The sequence below is a fragment of the Rhincodon typus genome, chromosome 30, assembly GCF_021869965.1.
Source record: "Rhincodon typus isolate 14 chromosome 30, sRhiTyp1.1, whole genome shotgun sequence".
NCBI lineage: Eukaryota > Metazoa > Chordata > Chondrichthyes > Orectolobiformes > Rhincodontidae > Rhincodon > Rhincodon typus.
Genome location: NC_063361.1, coordinates 5,873,562 through 5,891,768, shown reverse-complemented (window position 1 = coordinate 5,891,768; position 18,207 = coordinate 5,873,562). Strand labels below are relative to the sequence as shown.

The following is an 18,207-nucleotide window of genomic DNA, read 5'->3' as shown; positions in this document are numbered from 1 at the left end:
ACAATCAAAACAAATGACCTATACTTAAAAATAACAGATGAGATATTCCATGAAGGGAAGTGACTGTAGGAACAATACTCCAATTTATGGTGTTGTTTATAATTTTTGAATTTTTTTTCCACTGCTCTATAAATATTTTTAACAGTAATCAGACTTGAACTATTCTTCAATGAAAAATGTAGTACAGGAAGCTGGAAACATTCCTTCTGTGAGCATAAGCATTTTAAAAATTTTCTTTGTTTCCACATTCAGAAAACCCCACCTTCCCAGGTATTTCTGTGTTTAGGGTGTCGGTAGTTGAAAGCATGATTGCCAATGATGGCATTATTAAAATAGGCAATGCTTAATAGACCTGTGGCAGTCCCATTTCCATAACTCACTTCACCATGTTTCTTTCCTTGCAACAGATGGCCATACCATTTCAACCTCTTCACAGCTGTTTCCTTCAATGGTCCTGCAATCTTCACCGATGTCCTGGTTCCAGGTGTTGTCCTTTCTCATTATTCCAAGGTGACATCAGCAGTCACATCGTATTATTTGTATTCGTCATTCTTCTCTCCTTGATGCCGCCCAAGTCTTTGCACAATACAATGCCGGTCTTCTAGATTCTTCCTTTCAGTTTCAGTGATACTTTTGTATCATACAACACTCCGCTGTACTACTTCTCAATTACCTAATATTCTGCAGCACTCCCTTGGGATGAGGTCAACTTACTTCTCTTCTGTTTGTAGGTCCTGAGGTATATGGAATAGTTGAGTTTTCGTACGCTCCTTCCACTGTTTGTGCTTTTTTCTACATCTGAGATTGTTGGCTCCTTAATGGGAGCTCTTTCTCCTAACCGAGCAATCTTGGGCCAGAGATACCCATGAGTCAGTAGTGATATTGCATATTTTCTCAAGTTATATTTCAGGACGTCCATGTGGTGCTTCCTTGGCCTTCCTGGTTACAGCATGTTATGACAAAGCTCAGAGCGGAGAGCTTCACTTTGGAAGTCTTGTGAGGCATGCAGATGATGTGTCCTGCCCACCGTAACTTTGATTGTAACTCATGCCACAAAACTGGCCTGAGAGACGGCATTAATATTGGAGCACCTCTCCTGCCAGTGGATTTGCAGGATTTTGCAAATGTATTGGTGGTGAGGGATTTGAGGTGGCTGTTGTACAATGTCCATGTTTTCCATGTGTGCACAAGGGCAGTTAATACTATTGCCCTGTAGACCATGAGCTTGGTATCCGGTTTGGGATCTTTGTCATCAAACATTCTGTATCTCAGAGATAGTAGGAACTGCCGATGCTGGAGAATCTGAGATAACCAGGTGTAGAGCTGGATAAACACAGCAGGCCAAGCAGCATCAGAGGAGCAGGAAAGCTGACGTTTCAGGTCGAGACCCTTCAGAAATGGGGGAGGGGAAGGGGATTCTGAAATAAATAGGGAGAGAGGGGGAGGCGATAGAAGATGGATAAAGGAGAAGATAGGTGGAGAGGAGACAGACAGGTCAAAAAGACGGGGTTGGACCCAGTAAAGGTGAATGTAGGTGGGAAGTTAGGAAGGGGATAGGTCAGTCCAGGGAGGACGGACAGGTCAAGGAGGCGGGATGAGGTTAGTGGGTAGGAGATGGGGGTGGGGCTTGAGGTGGGAGGAATGGTTAGGGAGGCGGGTGATGGCCAGCCGTGATGCTGGCCGTTGGAGTTGACGTTCACCCCCTCTGTCCTCACTGAGAGGATACTCTGAAGGTATGGGAATTGATCTACCTTTTCCAGTGGCTTTCTGTGAATCTTGACATTTTGAGGGACAGTATTGTGGAGCAGGCTGATAGTGGACCTATTGTCTTCTGGATTGTTTAGTATAATGCTGATGTTTGCATTCTCTGTTAATGCATCAATGATAGGTTGGCCTCTTGAGTGTGCACACGTCCGAGTATCACTTGCACACTGCAGCTCAGTGACAGAGGTTGGGATGACCTTGGTTCTGGATTGGAAATGACACATTTGAACAATTTTCTGTCTATTGTGTAGAATAACCCAACACCAGTGGAAAGTATCATGTGTATGGGGTTTGCGTATACATTTGGTCTCTGGATCCATCAGTGAAGATCACTGCTTCCACAACATCATGCAGCAGGGAGAAAATTTCTACGGGCCACCCAGTGTGAGGTGAATGCTCCATAATTCCATTCATTTGACAGATTTGAAGGCCTTTGAGGTCAGAAAAGTTACTGCTGATGATCTCTGCATTTGTTTGTTGTGTAAATCCTGTCCACTGTGCCTCATGATCGATAGAATCTGTATTATGCTGGGAAGGTCTCTTCAGCTCCTAGAATGAGGCAATTAAGGATTCTTACAACCACTTTCTTTGTAACAGACAACCGGGATACTTCTATGTAGTTACAACAATAGACTCCTTTCTTGAAGATCGTCATAATTACAGCGTTTTCGAGATACCCTAGCATGTTACTCTCCTTCCAAGTGATGGTATTGAAGTGTGTGAATGAGACAAAAGTGCTTCTCTGCCATAGGTTTTCAGATGAAGGTTCTGTCTTTACCAGTGACTTTGTTGGTTCATAAGTGTCAGTTAACCTTTACAATCTCCTATTAGGCTGAGATTGTGCTGAGATTCAGATAGGTAGCTTGCTGTGGGATGTGGTCAAGAGCACTTTCATCATAGACTGAGCCTTGATTGAGGAGATCCTCAAAATACTCTAATGAACACTCACTACCCCCGTGTCCTTGATCGGTTTCAATCCATTTCTAATTCTCTTTGGAGTAGCTGCTTGAGTGCCCAGGCCATAGGTAGTCTCGACTGGGCTAAATGCTGTGTTTCTTGCACTATTTCTGCCCACAACTTGTTCTTTAAGTCATGGGTTTTGTGTTGGGCCTTGATCGTTATTTTGTAGACCTGCTTTATTTCTCTTGACTATTGTTGGTGATTTCTGATTTAGTAGCCCTTAGATGTGCTGGTTGTTTTTCATCAAATCAATCTTTCCTGATACGGAAACCCAATTGCAGGTATTATTTATAATGGATTTTCAGGCAGACCAGGTGCTATGGACATTTGTGGTTCATGTTTGCTGAGCATTGCTCTGTTGGCTGGAAGGCAGTGACTGAGGGCTTTCCTGTGGCAGTGCTTCTGCTGCTGTTGCTAATGTTTTTGGGCCAGGCTGATGTAGGTAGTAGACTGAATTTGGCAATGGTTGGTCAGCAATCACCAGCTCCTGGCATGGTGCATGTGGTATCCTCTCAGTCCCTTACACAGATGATGGTGCAGTCAATCATGTGTCAAAGTCTGGAGCAATGGTGTTGCCATAAGTTCTTGTATTTGTATCTGACAAAATAGGGATTTTATGGCCAAACCATCTTTACAGCATTTTGTCAGGAGGAAGACGTGATTGCTGTTTGTTTTTTCACTGTGCCTTTCCAGAGGTTTGCCAACTCTGGTATTGAAATCATCGAGAAGAATCTACTTGCCCCCCCTTTGGAACATGGGTGAATAATTGATTATGGCTGGTGCAGAATTCCTCTCTTTGGTTCTGTTGTTTCTAGGTTTGAGCATTCACACTGGCTGTGGTATACTGCTTTTTGGTTAGTATGAACTCAAGGGTCATGAGGCATGCGTTTATCCCACGAGGGACTCACTGAGCAAATCAAAAAGTTTGTTTTTTAAGGTTAAAGCTAACGCAATGGCGTACCTGTTCTTCTGGCTTACCAGCAGAAGGTGCTTCTGCCAACTTGATCTCTGAGCTGACCTTCTCCTGCCCACTGTATCTGTCTCAAGGCAGTGACGTCAGTTTCATAGGTTTCCAAGCAATGATGGCAGTGTAACAGCTCAGGTCTGTGTTGCAGTGTTTGCCTATTAGGCCCCTTATGTTTCAGTTGCTGAATTTCATTTTGAAGAGGTAGGAGATGCCTGTGGTGGATTATTTTTAACTTCAGCTGGCTGCTCCAAGCTGGCTACCTCACAGTTCTGGCAGAGTCCAGTGGCAGAGGTAACTGAGACCGAAGTTCCCTCTAAGCCGTGCAGCCGCTGAGAAGCTCCATGCGTATCATTTGGAGTGGCAATGAATGGCTTTGCAGCAGCAAAAAAAAAACAGGCAGTATTAACTGAGACTTGGAGAGCAGGGCCTACTGCCTCGTGTAGGACTAACACATACCTGGTGCTCCTAACAACCCATCTTAGAAGACAGCAGTCCTGTTCGCTTGAGGGTCAGCATCTGACTGGAAATCATTCAGCCTCTTTAAGATCGGTCAGGACATATTGTTGCCATAGCAACACTATGGCTTGCTCTTTTCTGGCTAACATCGCTGTATCCTCTGCTCTGATCCAGTGCTGCTGCTTTTTTTAAAAAAATTTCTTTTCCTCATTGGTGGCCTTGCCATTTTTCGCACTCTGACCCCACCTAATAGCTCTGTCATCTGCAAACATAACTGACCATTCCACTTCCTTTCTCTCTTACTCAGTTGGAGCATAAATTGCAGTTGTTAAGAGAAAGGTGCTTGATATCATTCCTTGGTGCAAACCAACCATTGCTTCAGAACTCTAAATGTCTTCTTCCCTCCCCATACCCAAATCCCAGTGAGGCTTGAATCCCAAGAATCTTTCCTAGATTTCCACTATTTTTCTCTTCATGGGAATGGAAAGAAAACCCACTGCAGATGTATTTTTTGGTTGAGATTATATAGATAAAAATAGGACCGGGCAAGTATGGTTTCAGGCAGCAGGCAATTACACAAGCAGTTGTGGAGGATACTGTGTTCAACCGTATCATAAGTTCCAGACAAAATGTGAAGGACCAGGAACAAAAGTTTAGTGACTGTTATGTGAGCTGTCATTTGTAACTTTGGAAAAGAACCATTTTTTAACAGAGGCAGAGGCAGAAACCTGTTTGGATCAAGAAAGCAGGACACTCTAGAGGAAAGCAGAATGGACATTATGCAATATTTTGCAAGGACAGAGGGGTCAAGAATTGACAATGGCTAATTTGAAGGAGCAAGGAACAGTGCCTAAGAGGAGAGAACATTTTAGTATCAGCTAATGTAGGAGGCAGGAAGAATGGTAGGGTGGTCAGCAGTTCAGGTGGGATTGGGGTCAAGGGAGCAGGTGGTGAATCTCATTGACAAGATGAACTTGAAGAAGGCTTGAGGAGACATAGATAAGTAGATAGTGCTGAGAGATCGGGATTAGGGCAGGGAGGAATCTTGAGGTTTGGCTGGTGGAGAAGGGAGGCAAGGAGCCAAGGCATTTAAGTGGATAATGACAAAGCAGTCCATGTGCTCCTCGCATCAGTTGAAGGAACAGATGCAACAAGACCTGGATAGCATCCAGATTTGGCCTGAAAAGTGACAAGTAACATTTACCTTTACACAAGTATCAGGCAATGATCATCTCCAATAAGAGACTGTCTAACCACTGCTTCTCGACATTCAGTTGTACTATCATCAACAAATCCCCCTCTATCAACATCCTGGGGGTTACCATTGACCAGAAACTCAACTGGATTTTCCATATAAATAGAGTGCTACAAGAACAGGTCAGTGGCTAGGAATATTGCAGTGCGTAACTCACCACCTGACTCCCCAAAGCCTGTCCTCCATCTATAAGGGGCAAGTCAGAAGTGTGATGGAATACTCCCCACTTGCTTGTGTGAGTGCAACTCCAGCAACACTTGAAGCTTCCAGGATAAAGCAACCTGCTTGATTGGCACCCTGTCCAGTCACTCCCTCCACCAGTGATGCTCAGCAGCAGCAGTGTGTATCATCTACAAGCTGCACTGCTGAAATTCAATAAAGCTCCTTAGGAGCATCTTCCAAACCTACAGCCATTTCCATCTAGAAGGACAAAACCAGCAGATACGTTGGAACACCACCACCTGCAAATTCCCCTTTAAGCTACTCACCATCCTGACTTTGAAATATATCACTGTTCCTTCAGTATCACTGGGTCAAAATCCTGGAATTCCCTCCTGAAGGGCATTGTGTGTCTATCTACAACAAATATACTACAGCAGTTCAAGAGCAGCTTACCCATGGACGGGCAATAATTCACAGCCCATATCCCACAAATAGGGAGAGGGGTTTAAGAAGGTGTCTTTTAGAGAAGAGACGTTAGGGCATAGCTTGGCACTTCAGGAGAATTTTGGAATAGTGAACAGTTTTCAAAAGCAGGAAGTGCATCTAAATCTCATGGTGAGCAGCTAGTGGTGGATCACTGGAGCTTAAGGGAGCTGTAATGAGACTGTAGCAGGGAAATAAGCAAAGTAAGCGAGAGAGTAATCATGGATTCCCTACAGTGTGGAGGCAGGCCACCGTCAAGTCCATTACTACTCCTCTGAAGAGCATCCCACCCAGATCCACCGTATCCCTATAACCCTGCATTTCCCATTGCTAATCCACCAAGCCTGGACACTATAGGCAATTTAGCATAACCAATCCACCTAACCTGCTCATCTTTGGACTGTGGGAGGAAACCCACACGAACATTGGGAGAATGCGCAGACTTCACACGCAGTAGTCTGTGGGTGGAATTGAACCCTGGTCCCTGGCTCTGTGAGTCAGCAATGCTAACCACTGTGCCAATGTGACACCCAGACAACTCGGGCTCAAAGGTGGAGGTGGTGTTAGGATTGAGCAGGTCAGGAGTTACAGCATTGACAGATATAGAGGGCCAAAGGTTAGAGATGGGATTTTGGAAATGTAGTAAATGATTTAGGACGGAGTTTTTCCAGGGCCAGACACAATGAAGTGAGTTTGGGCAGGAAGTAGGTGAAGAGTGATTGATTCTAAAGGAGTAGTGAAACCGTTTGAGATGGTATAGTCGTGGAAATGGCTATGAGTATGGGTTAGGGAGTTTATATAGTAGAAGAAACTAAGAGATGACAGAAGTACAATAAAGTCAGGGGAAAGAGCGTGGTGAATTTAGATGATGGTTGCAGCCACTAAAGATGAGAAGTTTCTCAGTGCAGAGTCTAAGGGAGGAGTGCATAAAGATGGCCCAGTTTAAAAATGTGCGTGTGTGGATGGATGTGAAATGGAATAATTGACTTTCGAAATGAAAAGCTACAAATTACAAAACAGCAATAGACCAAACCTAACTGCGGAGGCTTTGAACCACAATTCATTAGATTCTAACACAAGAACAACTGTGGCACGTTTCCAGCTACAGGACGTAACAATAATGCTACAGAAAAGTGATGGAGCATAACAGTGAATTATGCCCAATGGCTCTTATTACATTCAGTTTTTGCGCTGCTCAGTGCGCTCCCAATGCACCCAGATTTAGGAGGTGTCCAATTTTGTTTGGTGGTATGTCTGCTGTACACATCTTCTCAAGCCCTCCCTCTCACTTTATCCCAGGGCTGGCATTTGTGGCTGTTTAACTAGCCCCATTTGTGGTTCACAACCTTCTCTTGTTAAATCGTAGTATCCCTACAGTTTTGAATCAGGCCATTTAGCCCATTGAGTCCACATCAACCCTCTGAAGTGCATTCCACCCCCCGCCCCACACCTTATCCTTGTAACCCTGCATTTCCCATGGTTAGTCCACCTAGCCTAAACATCTTTGAACTGTGGGAAGAAACCGAGTACCTGGAGGAAACACCGGGAGAACCTGCAAACTCCATACAGACATTTGTTCGAGGCTGGAGTTGAACCTGTGCCCCTGCCACTTTGAGGCAGCAGTGCTAGCCACTGAGCCACCATTGAGCCCATTGTTAGCTTGCATTAACATGAAACTAATCTTTAAAATAAAAGTTAAGTCAAGAAAAATATAAGATTTTATTTTGGGTATAAAAGTCTAATGCTGCTCTTTATAATTTCAGATTATTTTAACAAATATCACTTTCATGTAAATAAATCCCTTAAGTATGATAGCTACCCATGATTTAAATAATGCTTTTGATTCAAAGAACAGGTTTTATGGTTGTGACCTTTATTGTTTCCAAATAGTTTCATTTTAGATGGTTTCATTTTGAATATACTGCTAGAAGCTCTTTTAAAAATTAAAAGATCATAGCTGAAAAATTATCTTAATTTTATGCATTTTTAGTTTTGGTGACTTTATTGAAAATTGTTGTAAAGTTAATGCTGTAATTCAGAGTTGATTATATTTTAATTTCTTCCTATTGATGCATCCAATATGTGTACTTTGTGTAATATTTATGCAAAGTATGCATGCTACCAGGGGCATTTGGCAAATTTCCAAGTGCATTGTTTGGAAATCCTAAGTTTTTGTCTTGTGTCTGTGCCTATAATAAAACCTGAAAATCTGTTTTTAGAAAGGTTTTTCAGGTAGGGGATGTCGTAAACTCCTGCGTTTTCCATTCCTGCTAGCTCCTCGAATATGGTCATTTCTTTGCCTGTGGCAGTTCTTCTCTTCCTTAAGAGTTCTCTGCCCAAAGGCCAGTCTAACCCACAGTGCCCTGATGTCCTCCACTGGTAGGGCAAGGAGGAAGGTCTCCAGTCCAACCCAGCTGGCACAGGGATCAAAACCCATGCTGTTGGTACCAATCTGATTCTCACTAGCATTTTAGCCAACTGCCAAGCAGCCCATGCACACTTAGGTGTACATTTTGTAGTCAGAGTTATGAATAGTGATGCTACAGGCTCCAACTGTTTCCACCATGTGGCTGACCAGGATACAGTCTCCTGTTCTTGCTACCTGCCATTGGTATAAAATTGGAAGGATTTACATATTGATGCTTGACCTGTTTGGCCACACTGTGAATGTGCCTTCCTTGTTTGCATTTTTAAAATTTCATTTGATACAACATAACAAAATTTGGTGATGAGCCAAAGGATTGGGAATGTTTTAAAAACTTTGACAAAGTACATGTGGAAAGGTTGTCTCCCCAGTGGGAGTGTCTAGGACTAGTGTGCATAATGTCAGAATAAGGGGTCACCCAGTTAGAACAGAGATGAGGAAGAATTTTTTCTCTGAGGGTAGTGAATCGAGGGAACCAAGATTATGGTGAAGCGGTAGGAAAGTGAAGTTGAGGGCTATCAGATCCGCCATAACATCATTGAATGGCAGAGCAGACTGGACGATCTGAAAAACCTGTAATTCTGCACTTCAACAGGAAAAATAGAAGAGCTGAATATTATTTAACTGGAGAAAGACTGCAGAAAGCTACAGAACAGAGGAATTTGGGAGTGTTCGTCCATGAATTACAAAAAGCCAACATCCAAGTTCAGCGGGTGATAAGAAAGTCAAATGGAATGTTGCCCTTTAATCCAAAGGGAATGGAGTGCAAAAATAGTGAGTGTCTGGCTAAACCTATACAAGGTACTAGTCAACCACAGTTGGAATACTGTGAACAGTTTTGGGCTCCTTATCTGAGGAAAGATGTACTGGCATTGGAGACAGACCAGAAAAGGTTCACTCAACTGATACCAGGTATGAAGGGACTGCCTTGTGACTGGTTGGTTGAATAGATTTGAGTCTGTACTCATTGGAATCTAGATGAATGAGAGGTGTCCTTATTGAAACATGCAAGAGATTTTAGGGGACTTGTAAGTGGATGTGGAAAGACTGTTTCCCCTTGTCAGTGAGTCTAAGACAAGAAGGAATAATCCCACAATAAAGGATCACACGTTAAGACAGAGGAGGAGGAATTTATTCTCTCAGCATGTAGTGAATCTGTAGAATTATTTATTGTAGAGGACAATTGAAGCTAGGTCATTGTCTACCTCAGCCTTGAATATATGCAAACAGATTTTTAATCAGTAAGAGAATCCAGAGTTATGGGGAAAAGGCAGGAAAGTGAAGTTGAGGATTATCCGATCAGCCATGATCTCATTGAATGGCAGAGCAGACTTGACGGGTTTGCATCTTACGGCCGACTTCTACTGCTACATCTTAGGATCTTATGACCATCAAGTCCTGGAGTGGCTTGAGCCCAGAGCTTCTAGTTCACGGGTAGAATTGCTACCCACTGCACTGCAATATATCCTGTCTATATCTAGACTGGAATACAGTTGAGATTTGCGCGACTGGGGGTGGTTGTGTAGTGTACCACTGGGACATGTGCAATAACGTAACTTGTAGCCACGGTTCAGTGACATTGTGGGTAACATGTGACTTAATGTTGCAATAACCTCTCAATCAGCTATCTGAACATCCCATAGGATTTATGTAAAGGTCATGTCGTAAAAACCTACTGAGGATAGAGAAAAGTAGAATTAGAGTTCATGTACTTTAATCTTCTCACTCTCGCATTCATGATTTTAATTATTTATGGTTGAGAAATTTGAATGCTTATATATATTGACTACCAGCAAGTTAATTTTACCCGAAGGATATCACTTCATCTCTCCTCACCCAGAGTCTGAAAAGATGTATTTCCAGCAGGGATCATTAATGGTGGACAGCAAGAGGATTTGTGGACTCTTTTCGCAAAGCGCAACTTGACATTCAGCATTTCCTGCTGTAACCTGGGCCATTTGTATCAAAAGTGTATTGACTGCTGTGTGTAGTATCCAGCCTGCACTCCCAACTGTTTTCCAACATATACTAGCGGTTAGGTTTTAAATTGATTTGGTAAAATGCGATAAGTGACAGGAATCAAAAGCAGGCCTGCTCTTTCACCTTTCTATCTGCAGTGTAGATTAGTCCATTATTGTGAAAATTTCACTGCAATGGATCAATATTTAATTTCCCTGCTGTGAATTATTCCACTCTAGGGCATTTGGGACAACATCTGTCATGAGCCTAAGAATTTTACAATGGCCAATTCTGTTCCACCTGATGACTGAACTAGGTAGCAGAGATAGATTAAATAAAATTTAACTTACTTTTGTTCTTTTGTTGTAGATGCCAGTAAATGAATCGTCCAATCAGAGCTTGTGTAGCTTGGGATCTCTGAGTGATAAGGAATCTGAGGTTAGTAATTTTTGGGTTGTGACGTCTGAAGATTTTGTTGATTCATGTGTATTGAACAAGCAAATAGCACTTGGCCTTTAGAGTTGTGTTTTCTCTGTGAATCCTACACTCTGAATTGGCACAATTCTTGAAAGCAGAACAAGTATGCAACTCAACTTTGTACTTTTTTTTATAATCCAACATAATGTTGAAATAACCTATTCCTCAAGTGAAGGGGCTTCAAACACAATCTGCATGGTCACTGGTTTCTTTCTCTTTCTTCAATGTGGTATGAAATGTTTTGAAATTTCTGTGCTCACTGCATCTACAGATGGAACATGTCTCCAGGACCATTCTTTGGAAAGAGAACATATCCGAAATTGAGAGGTCTGGTTTAATCTAGGGACTGGGGACCAGACCATCATCTGTGTCTGGTTGTCTTTTAGCAGAGTAAGATAACATAGAGAGAGCATTCTGGTGTTGCTGTAAGACCAAGTGTGGCACCAGTGATGGTTCTGTTCTTGATCAGTTGACTCCCTAACACAGTTGGCTCACTCCTTTCATTGGGAGGACCCACTTCGCTATATATTGGAAGAAAGCAAAGATTCTGTTGCCCCTGTTATAATTCATGTGCCATTACCCCTTCCCTTCACTTTGTTCTTTTTCCTTTCCCTTGGGTTTGCCGAATGGAGGAAGATAAGTGTGATCAGCTTTTTAAAAATTTGCTCAAGCATGTTGAAACTTTACAGAGCAAGAAAGTTTCAGCTTCAGGCCAAATCTTTTATTCTTTCTCTTAGACACCCGAAAAGAAACAAAGTGAGCAGCGAGGGAGGAAACGAAAAGCGGATCCGTACAATGAGGCCAATCAAGGTAAGCCTGAGTGCAGTCCTTTTATTTCCAGCACTATGCTCAATTTTATAATGCCCTACCCTGTTGGTGAACAGTAGATTTAGAACATTGTTTTGTCTTTATTTTTAAATAAAAATTTTTTGAAGAAATGATTACATATGGAACAAGGTGCAATTTTGCTTCTGCATTATTATATTAAATAATTTTAATGTCTGGCCCCTGTTTGCTGATAAATCTTGTTTCCCAAATAGACATGGAAAGGCAAACCCATTTCTTACTGGCCCCGTCTGCAAAAACCTGCATTTATGTAGTGTCTTTAACGTATTAAGAAAGCCCTAAGGTGCTTCACAGGATTACCAAAAGTTTAACCAGCTTCTGCATTCAAAATGGAGGAAAAATTACTTTATAAATAATTGTTGAGTTCTTCATTTATCTTAATGTGATCTGCAGATGCTGTAAGAAAAGTGAGAAGTAAGCTGTGTCCCTGGGGATTGACTTATTAATTTCAATGTGGATCAGAGAATTGTGGAATTTAACACAACACAGAAGGTGGTTAGACAGCCTACTGTGGGTGTGCTGACTCTTTTAGCGACGCCATCCAATCATTCCCAGTTCCTTGATGTTTCTTTACAGCCCTATTAAGTTTTTTTTCAATTTTCAGCAGCTTCACAATTCTCTTTACCTGTTACTATTGAATCTACTTCTGCCATCCTTTCAGGCAAATCAGATTTAAGAAGAGAAAATTGAACTCTTTCCCTTATGAAGATAGTGACTTGTGTTAGGGTGCAGTTCCATGGGGTGTTAATGGCCTGGATGGTGAGAGTTGACAGCTGCTGCATGAGAAGTGAGGGCCGGCATCATACAAATTGATGGTCTACATAAGTGCACTTCACACGTGGCTAAAATAGGGAGCAGAAGCCTTAGCTGTAGGAGTTGTTCATATATTTTGCAGCTTTTCACTGCTGCCAAAAACAACAGTGATCAAGACCTGAATCTGGAGCCCTGCAAGGTTTTGTATTTGCATGCTGGACAAGAGACAATTAAATTGCCTTTACAGAAAATATAGACAAAAGGGTTTTAATAACATAATGATTAAACTGTAGGGCAAATGATTTTAATTTTGCTTCAATTATAATAAGGTAACCTTTTTTGAGCCACTGGAGACAGGATTATGGGAGCTTTTGTATATTTTGCAATATTCTGAAACAATTTTGGATTAATTTATGTAACATAACATACATACTGTGATGGCACCTAGACTGGTAGCAGCTTTAATTTACCTTTCTAATGTAAATCCAATTGAAAGAAGTTTCTCTTTGCCAATAATTCTGAGAAGGTATGCAGTATAATTGTATGTGGGTCAAAGGGAATGTTTTGAGGCAGTTTGATCACTTTAAATTTTTGAATGCAAATGTGGGAGTGATACTCCACCTAGCGGTGACGTGGACCACAAACATAGCCTATTTAAAATTGACATCTGTATGTGATTCCCAAGGGTTGAGAGACCTGGCATTGAAAAGGAATGAGGAGCTGGTAGCATCACAGATGGCTTTTTAAGCTGCCCTCTTTTATAGGTAACGTGAAGTAGGAGTGCTCAAGGAAGCCATCAGCCTGCCTAGCCTTGAATGCCGGTTAAGTTCAGCAGCAGTTACATGTTCCTGTCCTTGCCATAATCATCTGATGTTTTTGGCCTTGGAACCGTTAACTAAAGTGGTTGTCTTGAACTATCCAGTTACAACCTATTTTGTTCAGATTTTGTTATTATTACTTGGAACCAGTGAGCAAAAGGAATGTCGAATTCACCTTTGAACTTGAGGAAATACTTTCTTTCTGATTGCTAATTCTTAATTGTTTGTTTTGTAGGCAAAGGCACTCCAAGGGGTCATAAAATTAGTGACTACTTTGAGGTAAGTTGCAAGGTTTTCAATAGCTATATGCCACTAAATTGAACAGTTATTAATTGTGTAGACTGCCTTGTCAGCAGCATGACAAATAAAGGGCACACTTATTATCTATTACTGTTATTGTCAGGTGACTGTGTTCATGGAGAATTAAGACTGTCTTCAAAGAATTCACCTATATTAGTGAAAAATTAGTGAATGAGGCCAAGTGTAATTTTACATTTATATTTTTAACATTACTTAGCCTAGTTTACCTCAACATTTGTAATGGATTTTTAACCCCTTCACTTATTGCCAGGTGTTAGTAAATTGCAGTTTCTTTAGACTAGTGAATGTTAGCATATAGTATATCACTTCATATTTTTATCAGTATACCAATCCCATATCTTAAAAATAAAGGTATTGCATGTTATACAGTTACTTTGGATATTTGAATAGTGTTATGACTACAATCATTTCCTGCAACTAAAATTTTCAGTGTCCTAATTTTAATCCCCACTCTGTATATCTAATTACCTTTCAGAGTTTATCTATTCTGCACCCTTCTCATAAACAAAAGAAAACCTTACTTCCCTTTCACGCCCACCTTTTTTTGTCTGCCCTATCTTGGAGTTTAGGTTTCCCATTATGTCCACAAAAATCATGTCCTAAGGACTTTCCACCAGTATTTCCAAAACTTGGAAATCAAAAGATTGAACTGGTTCTGCCTGTGATCGCCATTCTGAGAAAATTAGACATCAACTAGTGAAACATTTAACGTAAACTGTTCTCATTCCCCCGCCCCACCCCTCCTCTCTCTATTTATTTAAGGGCCCCGATCCAAAACGTCAGCTTTCCTGCTCCTGTGCTGCTGCCTGGCCTGCTGTGTTCCTCCAGCTCCACGCTGTTATCTCTTAAATCCCTACCTAATGCACTGGGAGTGTATTCACCACATGGACTGCAAGAAGCTCACAAAGAAAACTCACTTTTACTACTGCAACTAGGGATCAATGATGACTGGCAACTTTGCCAGTGATACCCCCACTACAATACTTAATTTTAAATAAGTGGTCACATTGGTGCATTTTGTAGTAAACAGCCATTTTCGATTATTCTCTTGAGTTGTTTCTTAGATCCTCAGCATAGAGTGACTGTCCTTTAACAGAGTGGAGACTTTTAAACAAACAAAATCAGAAGTTACTAGAGAAACTCGGCAGATCTGGCACCACCTGTAGAGAGAAAACAGAGCTAACATTTCGAGTCCAGTGACCCTCCTCCAGAAGAATGGAATTGTTAACAGCTACCGTCAGACTTCCTGAACTTCTCCAGCATGTTCTATTTTTGTTTGTTTCTAATCTCCATCATCTTTGTCTTATTATCGTAGAATCCCTACAGTGTGGAAGCAAGCCCATTGAGCCCACACTGATCCTCCGAGGAGCATCCCATCCAGACCTGCTCCCCTACCCCATCCCTGTAACCCTGCATTTCCCATGGCTAACCCAACAAGCCTACACATCCCTGGACAGTATGAGCAAGTTAGCATGGCCAGTCCACCTAACCTGCACATCTTTGGATTTCGGAGGAAACCCGCATCGATAGGGGAGAATATGCAAATATCACACAGTAGCCTCAGGATGGAATTGAACTTGGGTCCCTAGTGCTGTGAGACAGCAGGGCTAACCACTGAGCCACCGTGCTGCCCTAAATGTTAACAGCTTTATATGGGAGCTTTTTAAACCTAACATTTTAGTATAGTGTACTTTACTATTTTACCCTGTTTAAAAAGTAGATTTGAGGGCAGACAGATTTTTTATTGTGCTGGCAGGAAAGTTTTTTGCTCTGCTTTATAGTCAATGCTATTTCTGTTTGTCCATCTTGTCTAAATGGAAAACAATGGATATGAATCAGTACTGTATCGTAACTAAATGGTGTTTATGTTTCAGTTTGCTGGCGGCAGTGTCACAGGCACAAGTCCAGGGCGGAGTGTACCTCCCGTAGCTCGTTCATCCCCACAGCATTCCTTATCATATTCATCACCTTCTGTGAGTATTAAATACTTAGTAGGAAATGTATGTAAATTAGTACGTGTCAAGCTGCATAATAATTTAATGCATCATTGCAACACTGATTCCCTAAGTCAACTCCACCCTGGTTAGAGCTTTCCATGGGGCACCTTAGCATGATTATGTGATACTAAACCACACAGATCGGGAAGATTGCAGTTTAAAATGCGAGAGACATATAGTTACAGATATTACTTAATACTAGGCCTCCAGATCTCCAGTGCCTGTAATTTGTACTCATTGAGGAAGAAAAGTGGATGGCCGAACAGCATAGGAAACTGACAAGAAATGAAGCACCCAAGTAGTAAAATTCTTTGAGAGGAATTTAGTGGCCTATCTGCGAGGCCCCATTTGGATGGAGAAGGGGCAAAGACAGATAACTGGTTGATAAGCTTTTACTGTATTTTGTTGGTTTGGGAAGTGTTTGTTTTCTAGATCAGTATTCCGTGTTCTTTTTTAAATTTAGATCTATTGTAGCCCATTGAGTTGTTTTACAGTTTAGCGTGGAAGAGGAAGCAAAAAAAAAACAAATGGATGTCTGGATGCCTTATTCAACAAGACGGGGAGTGAAAAACAGAAATTGCATGGGTTGAATAAAGAAAGTAGAACTGTTCAAGGAAAGGCAAAGTTATGGGAGGAGAAGGACAGAATTGAAGGGATAAGGACCTTTTGATGGAGGGTGAAGCTCATGAAAATGCCATCGTCGTCAGTTTGTAAAGGGCTGCACACAACAAATAATAGAATAAAAAATTAAGGCTATGACCTGATCAGAAATCTTAGCCCCTGGTCATAACTGTGTAAGAAGTTGGTAAAGCTGTGCAATGCAGTGATGCCTAGGTATTGAATGGCAAGAGTTCACTAGCCATTTGGGAGAAGTTGCCTCTACCTCTTTACTCTTTAGTATATTCAACAGAAATTCAACAGATGGAATGCTGAAGCGGGTAGCCCAGAGTGGTAGTGATTAAACCTAGTTGGAGCAGTTTAAGATTTGAAGTTTTACATGGTCCTTCTGTTTTAAATCTGAGGTTCAGCATGGCAGTCCTTCGTCAGTGGGATCGGCCAACACAGAACATTCCTGTAGTTCACAAAAGATCATTAATGTACAACACAAACAATTACAGGTATGTAATGCACGGAATGCACAAATGCTGCCCTCCTCATTTTCTGATTTAGCTTCAGCTTCATAGAACTTTTCATTCCCCCAGTTAAATGTCATTTGTAGGAAAAGTTAAGTGGAAATTATTAAATGCATAGTGGAACCCAAGAGGAGATGGTAATTGAAATTGGCTTGAATACTCTTCCAGTGTGCTCAAAGGAACAAGTTTTAGGTTGTGTGTTAATAGGGAGAGAGAGAGAAAAATGAGGTTTACTGAGATCAAGAAGGACAAACTGCTCGAGTCATCAGAAAAGCATAAAGGAAATTGGGGAGGCCCTAAAAAATATTTTGGAGTTCTACTGAATATGAAAGTGTGCAGGAGGACTGGGAAATAAGCATTGTCAAAACTGGAGACCTAGCTAACCAGCTAACTGCAGAGTAATAAGTTAAGTAGGAGAGAAAATAATTAGAAGCCACCAAATCTGTTCAGAAAGAGAGATCACGTCTGACAAACATGTTCTATTTGGAGGTGAATGAGAGAAGTGGGTAGGAGAAATGCAGTGACTAGACCTCAAAGACCCTGAAAGGTTACCAAACAGCAGATCTGGCAAATTGAATTAAACAGTTTTATTGCTGTTTTTAAAAAAAAAAAGTGAAGGTTGAGTGTTGTTTTCTAGAGCAGTTGAAAGACGGTAATGTTAAGGCTACACCATTCTGGTTCTGTTCACTGTATATCAATAATTTAGGATACAGGACTAGATTTAGTGATGCCTGCATTTGTTCTAAAAAAGAGATGAAGCAAATAGTGGAGGACCAAAAGAAATTGCAAGGGGGTACTGAAAAATGCTGGCATGGACAAAGATTTTAAGAGGAGGTAGCTGCATGGACAGTGGACATATTGGTTGCAATCTTACAAAATTCCCTATGTACTAGGAAGGTGCCAGATGAGATTTTCTGGAGCAAATAGAGCTGGCTCAGAGATAAGGGTGATACCAGTGCACCATAAGAGTCCCTCAGTCTTCTTTTTCAGGAATTGATGGTTGATGGTTTTAAATACAAATAATTGTTATTCCTTTTTTGTACGCTTATTTCTATTCTTTCTCGAGATATCTTCTAATCAGCCTGTTCAGGGATGTTATGGCACACCTCTGCAGCATAGAGTCATAGAGCTGTACAGCACGGAAACAGACCCTTAGGTCCAACTCATCCATGTCAATCAGATATCCTAACTTAATCTAGTCCCATTTGCCAGCATTTGGCCCATATCCCTGTAAACCCTTCCTATTCATATACCCATCCAGATGTCTTTTAAATATTGTAATTGTATCAGCCACCACCACTTCCTCTGGCAGCACATTCCATACATGCACCATCCTCTGAGTAAAAGCATTGTCCCTTAGGTCCCTTTTAAATCTTTCCCCTCTCACCTTAAACCTATACCCTCTAGTTTTGGACACCCCTACCCCGGGTA

The 18,207-nt window shown here is 41.5% G+C and overlaps 1 protein-coding gene across 4 annotated transcripts in view; it reads left to right on the top strand.

Moving 5' to 3' along the window:
- Positions 1 to 18,207, top strand: part of tlk2 (tousled-like kinase 2) — a 150,765-nt gene that overhangs the window by 56,868 nt on the left and 75,690 nt on the right. For 3 of the 4 annotated variants that reach the window (XM_020516349.2, XM_048614581.1, XM_048614582.1), the window contains exons 3-7: positions 10,801 to 10,869; positions 11,646 to 11,718; positions 13,561 to 13,604; positions 15,521 to 15,619; positions 16,666 to 16,761. In XM_020516349.2, coding sequence (XP_020371938.1) covers positions 10,801 to 10,869; positions 11,646 to 11,718; positions 13,561 to 13,604; positions 15,521 to 15,619; positions 16,666 to 16,761 — 381 coding nt within the window. The remainder of the gene's footprint in view (positions 1 to 10,800; positions 10,870 to 11,645; positions 11,719 to 13,560; positions 13,605 to 15,520; positions 15,620 to 16,665; positions 16,762 to 18,207) is intronic. The other variant, XM_048614583.1, reaches the window with a different exon arrangement.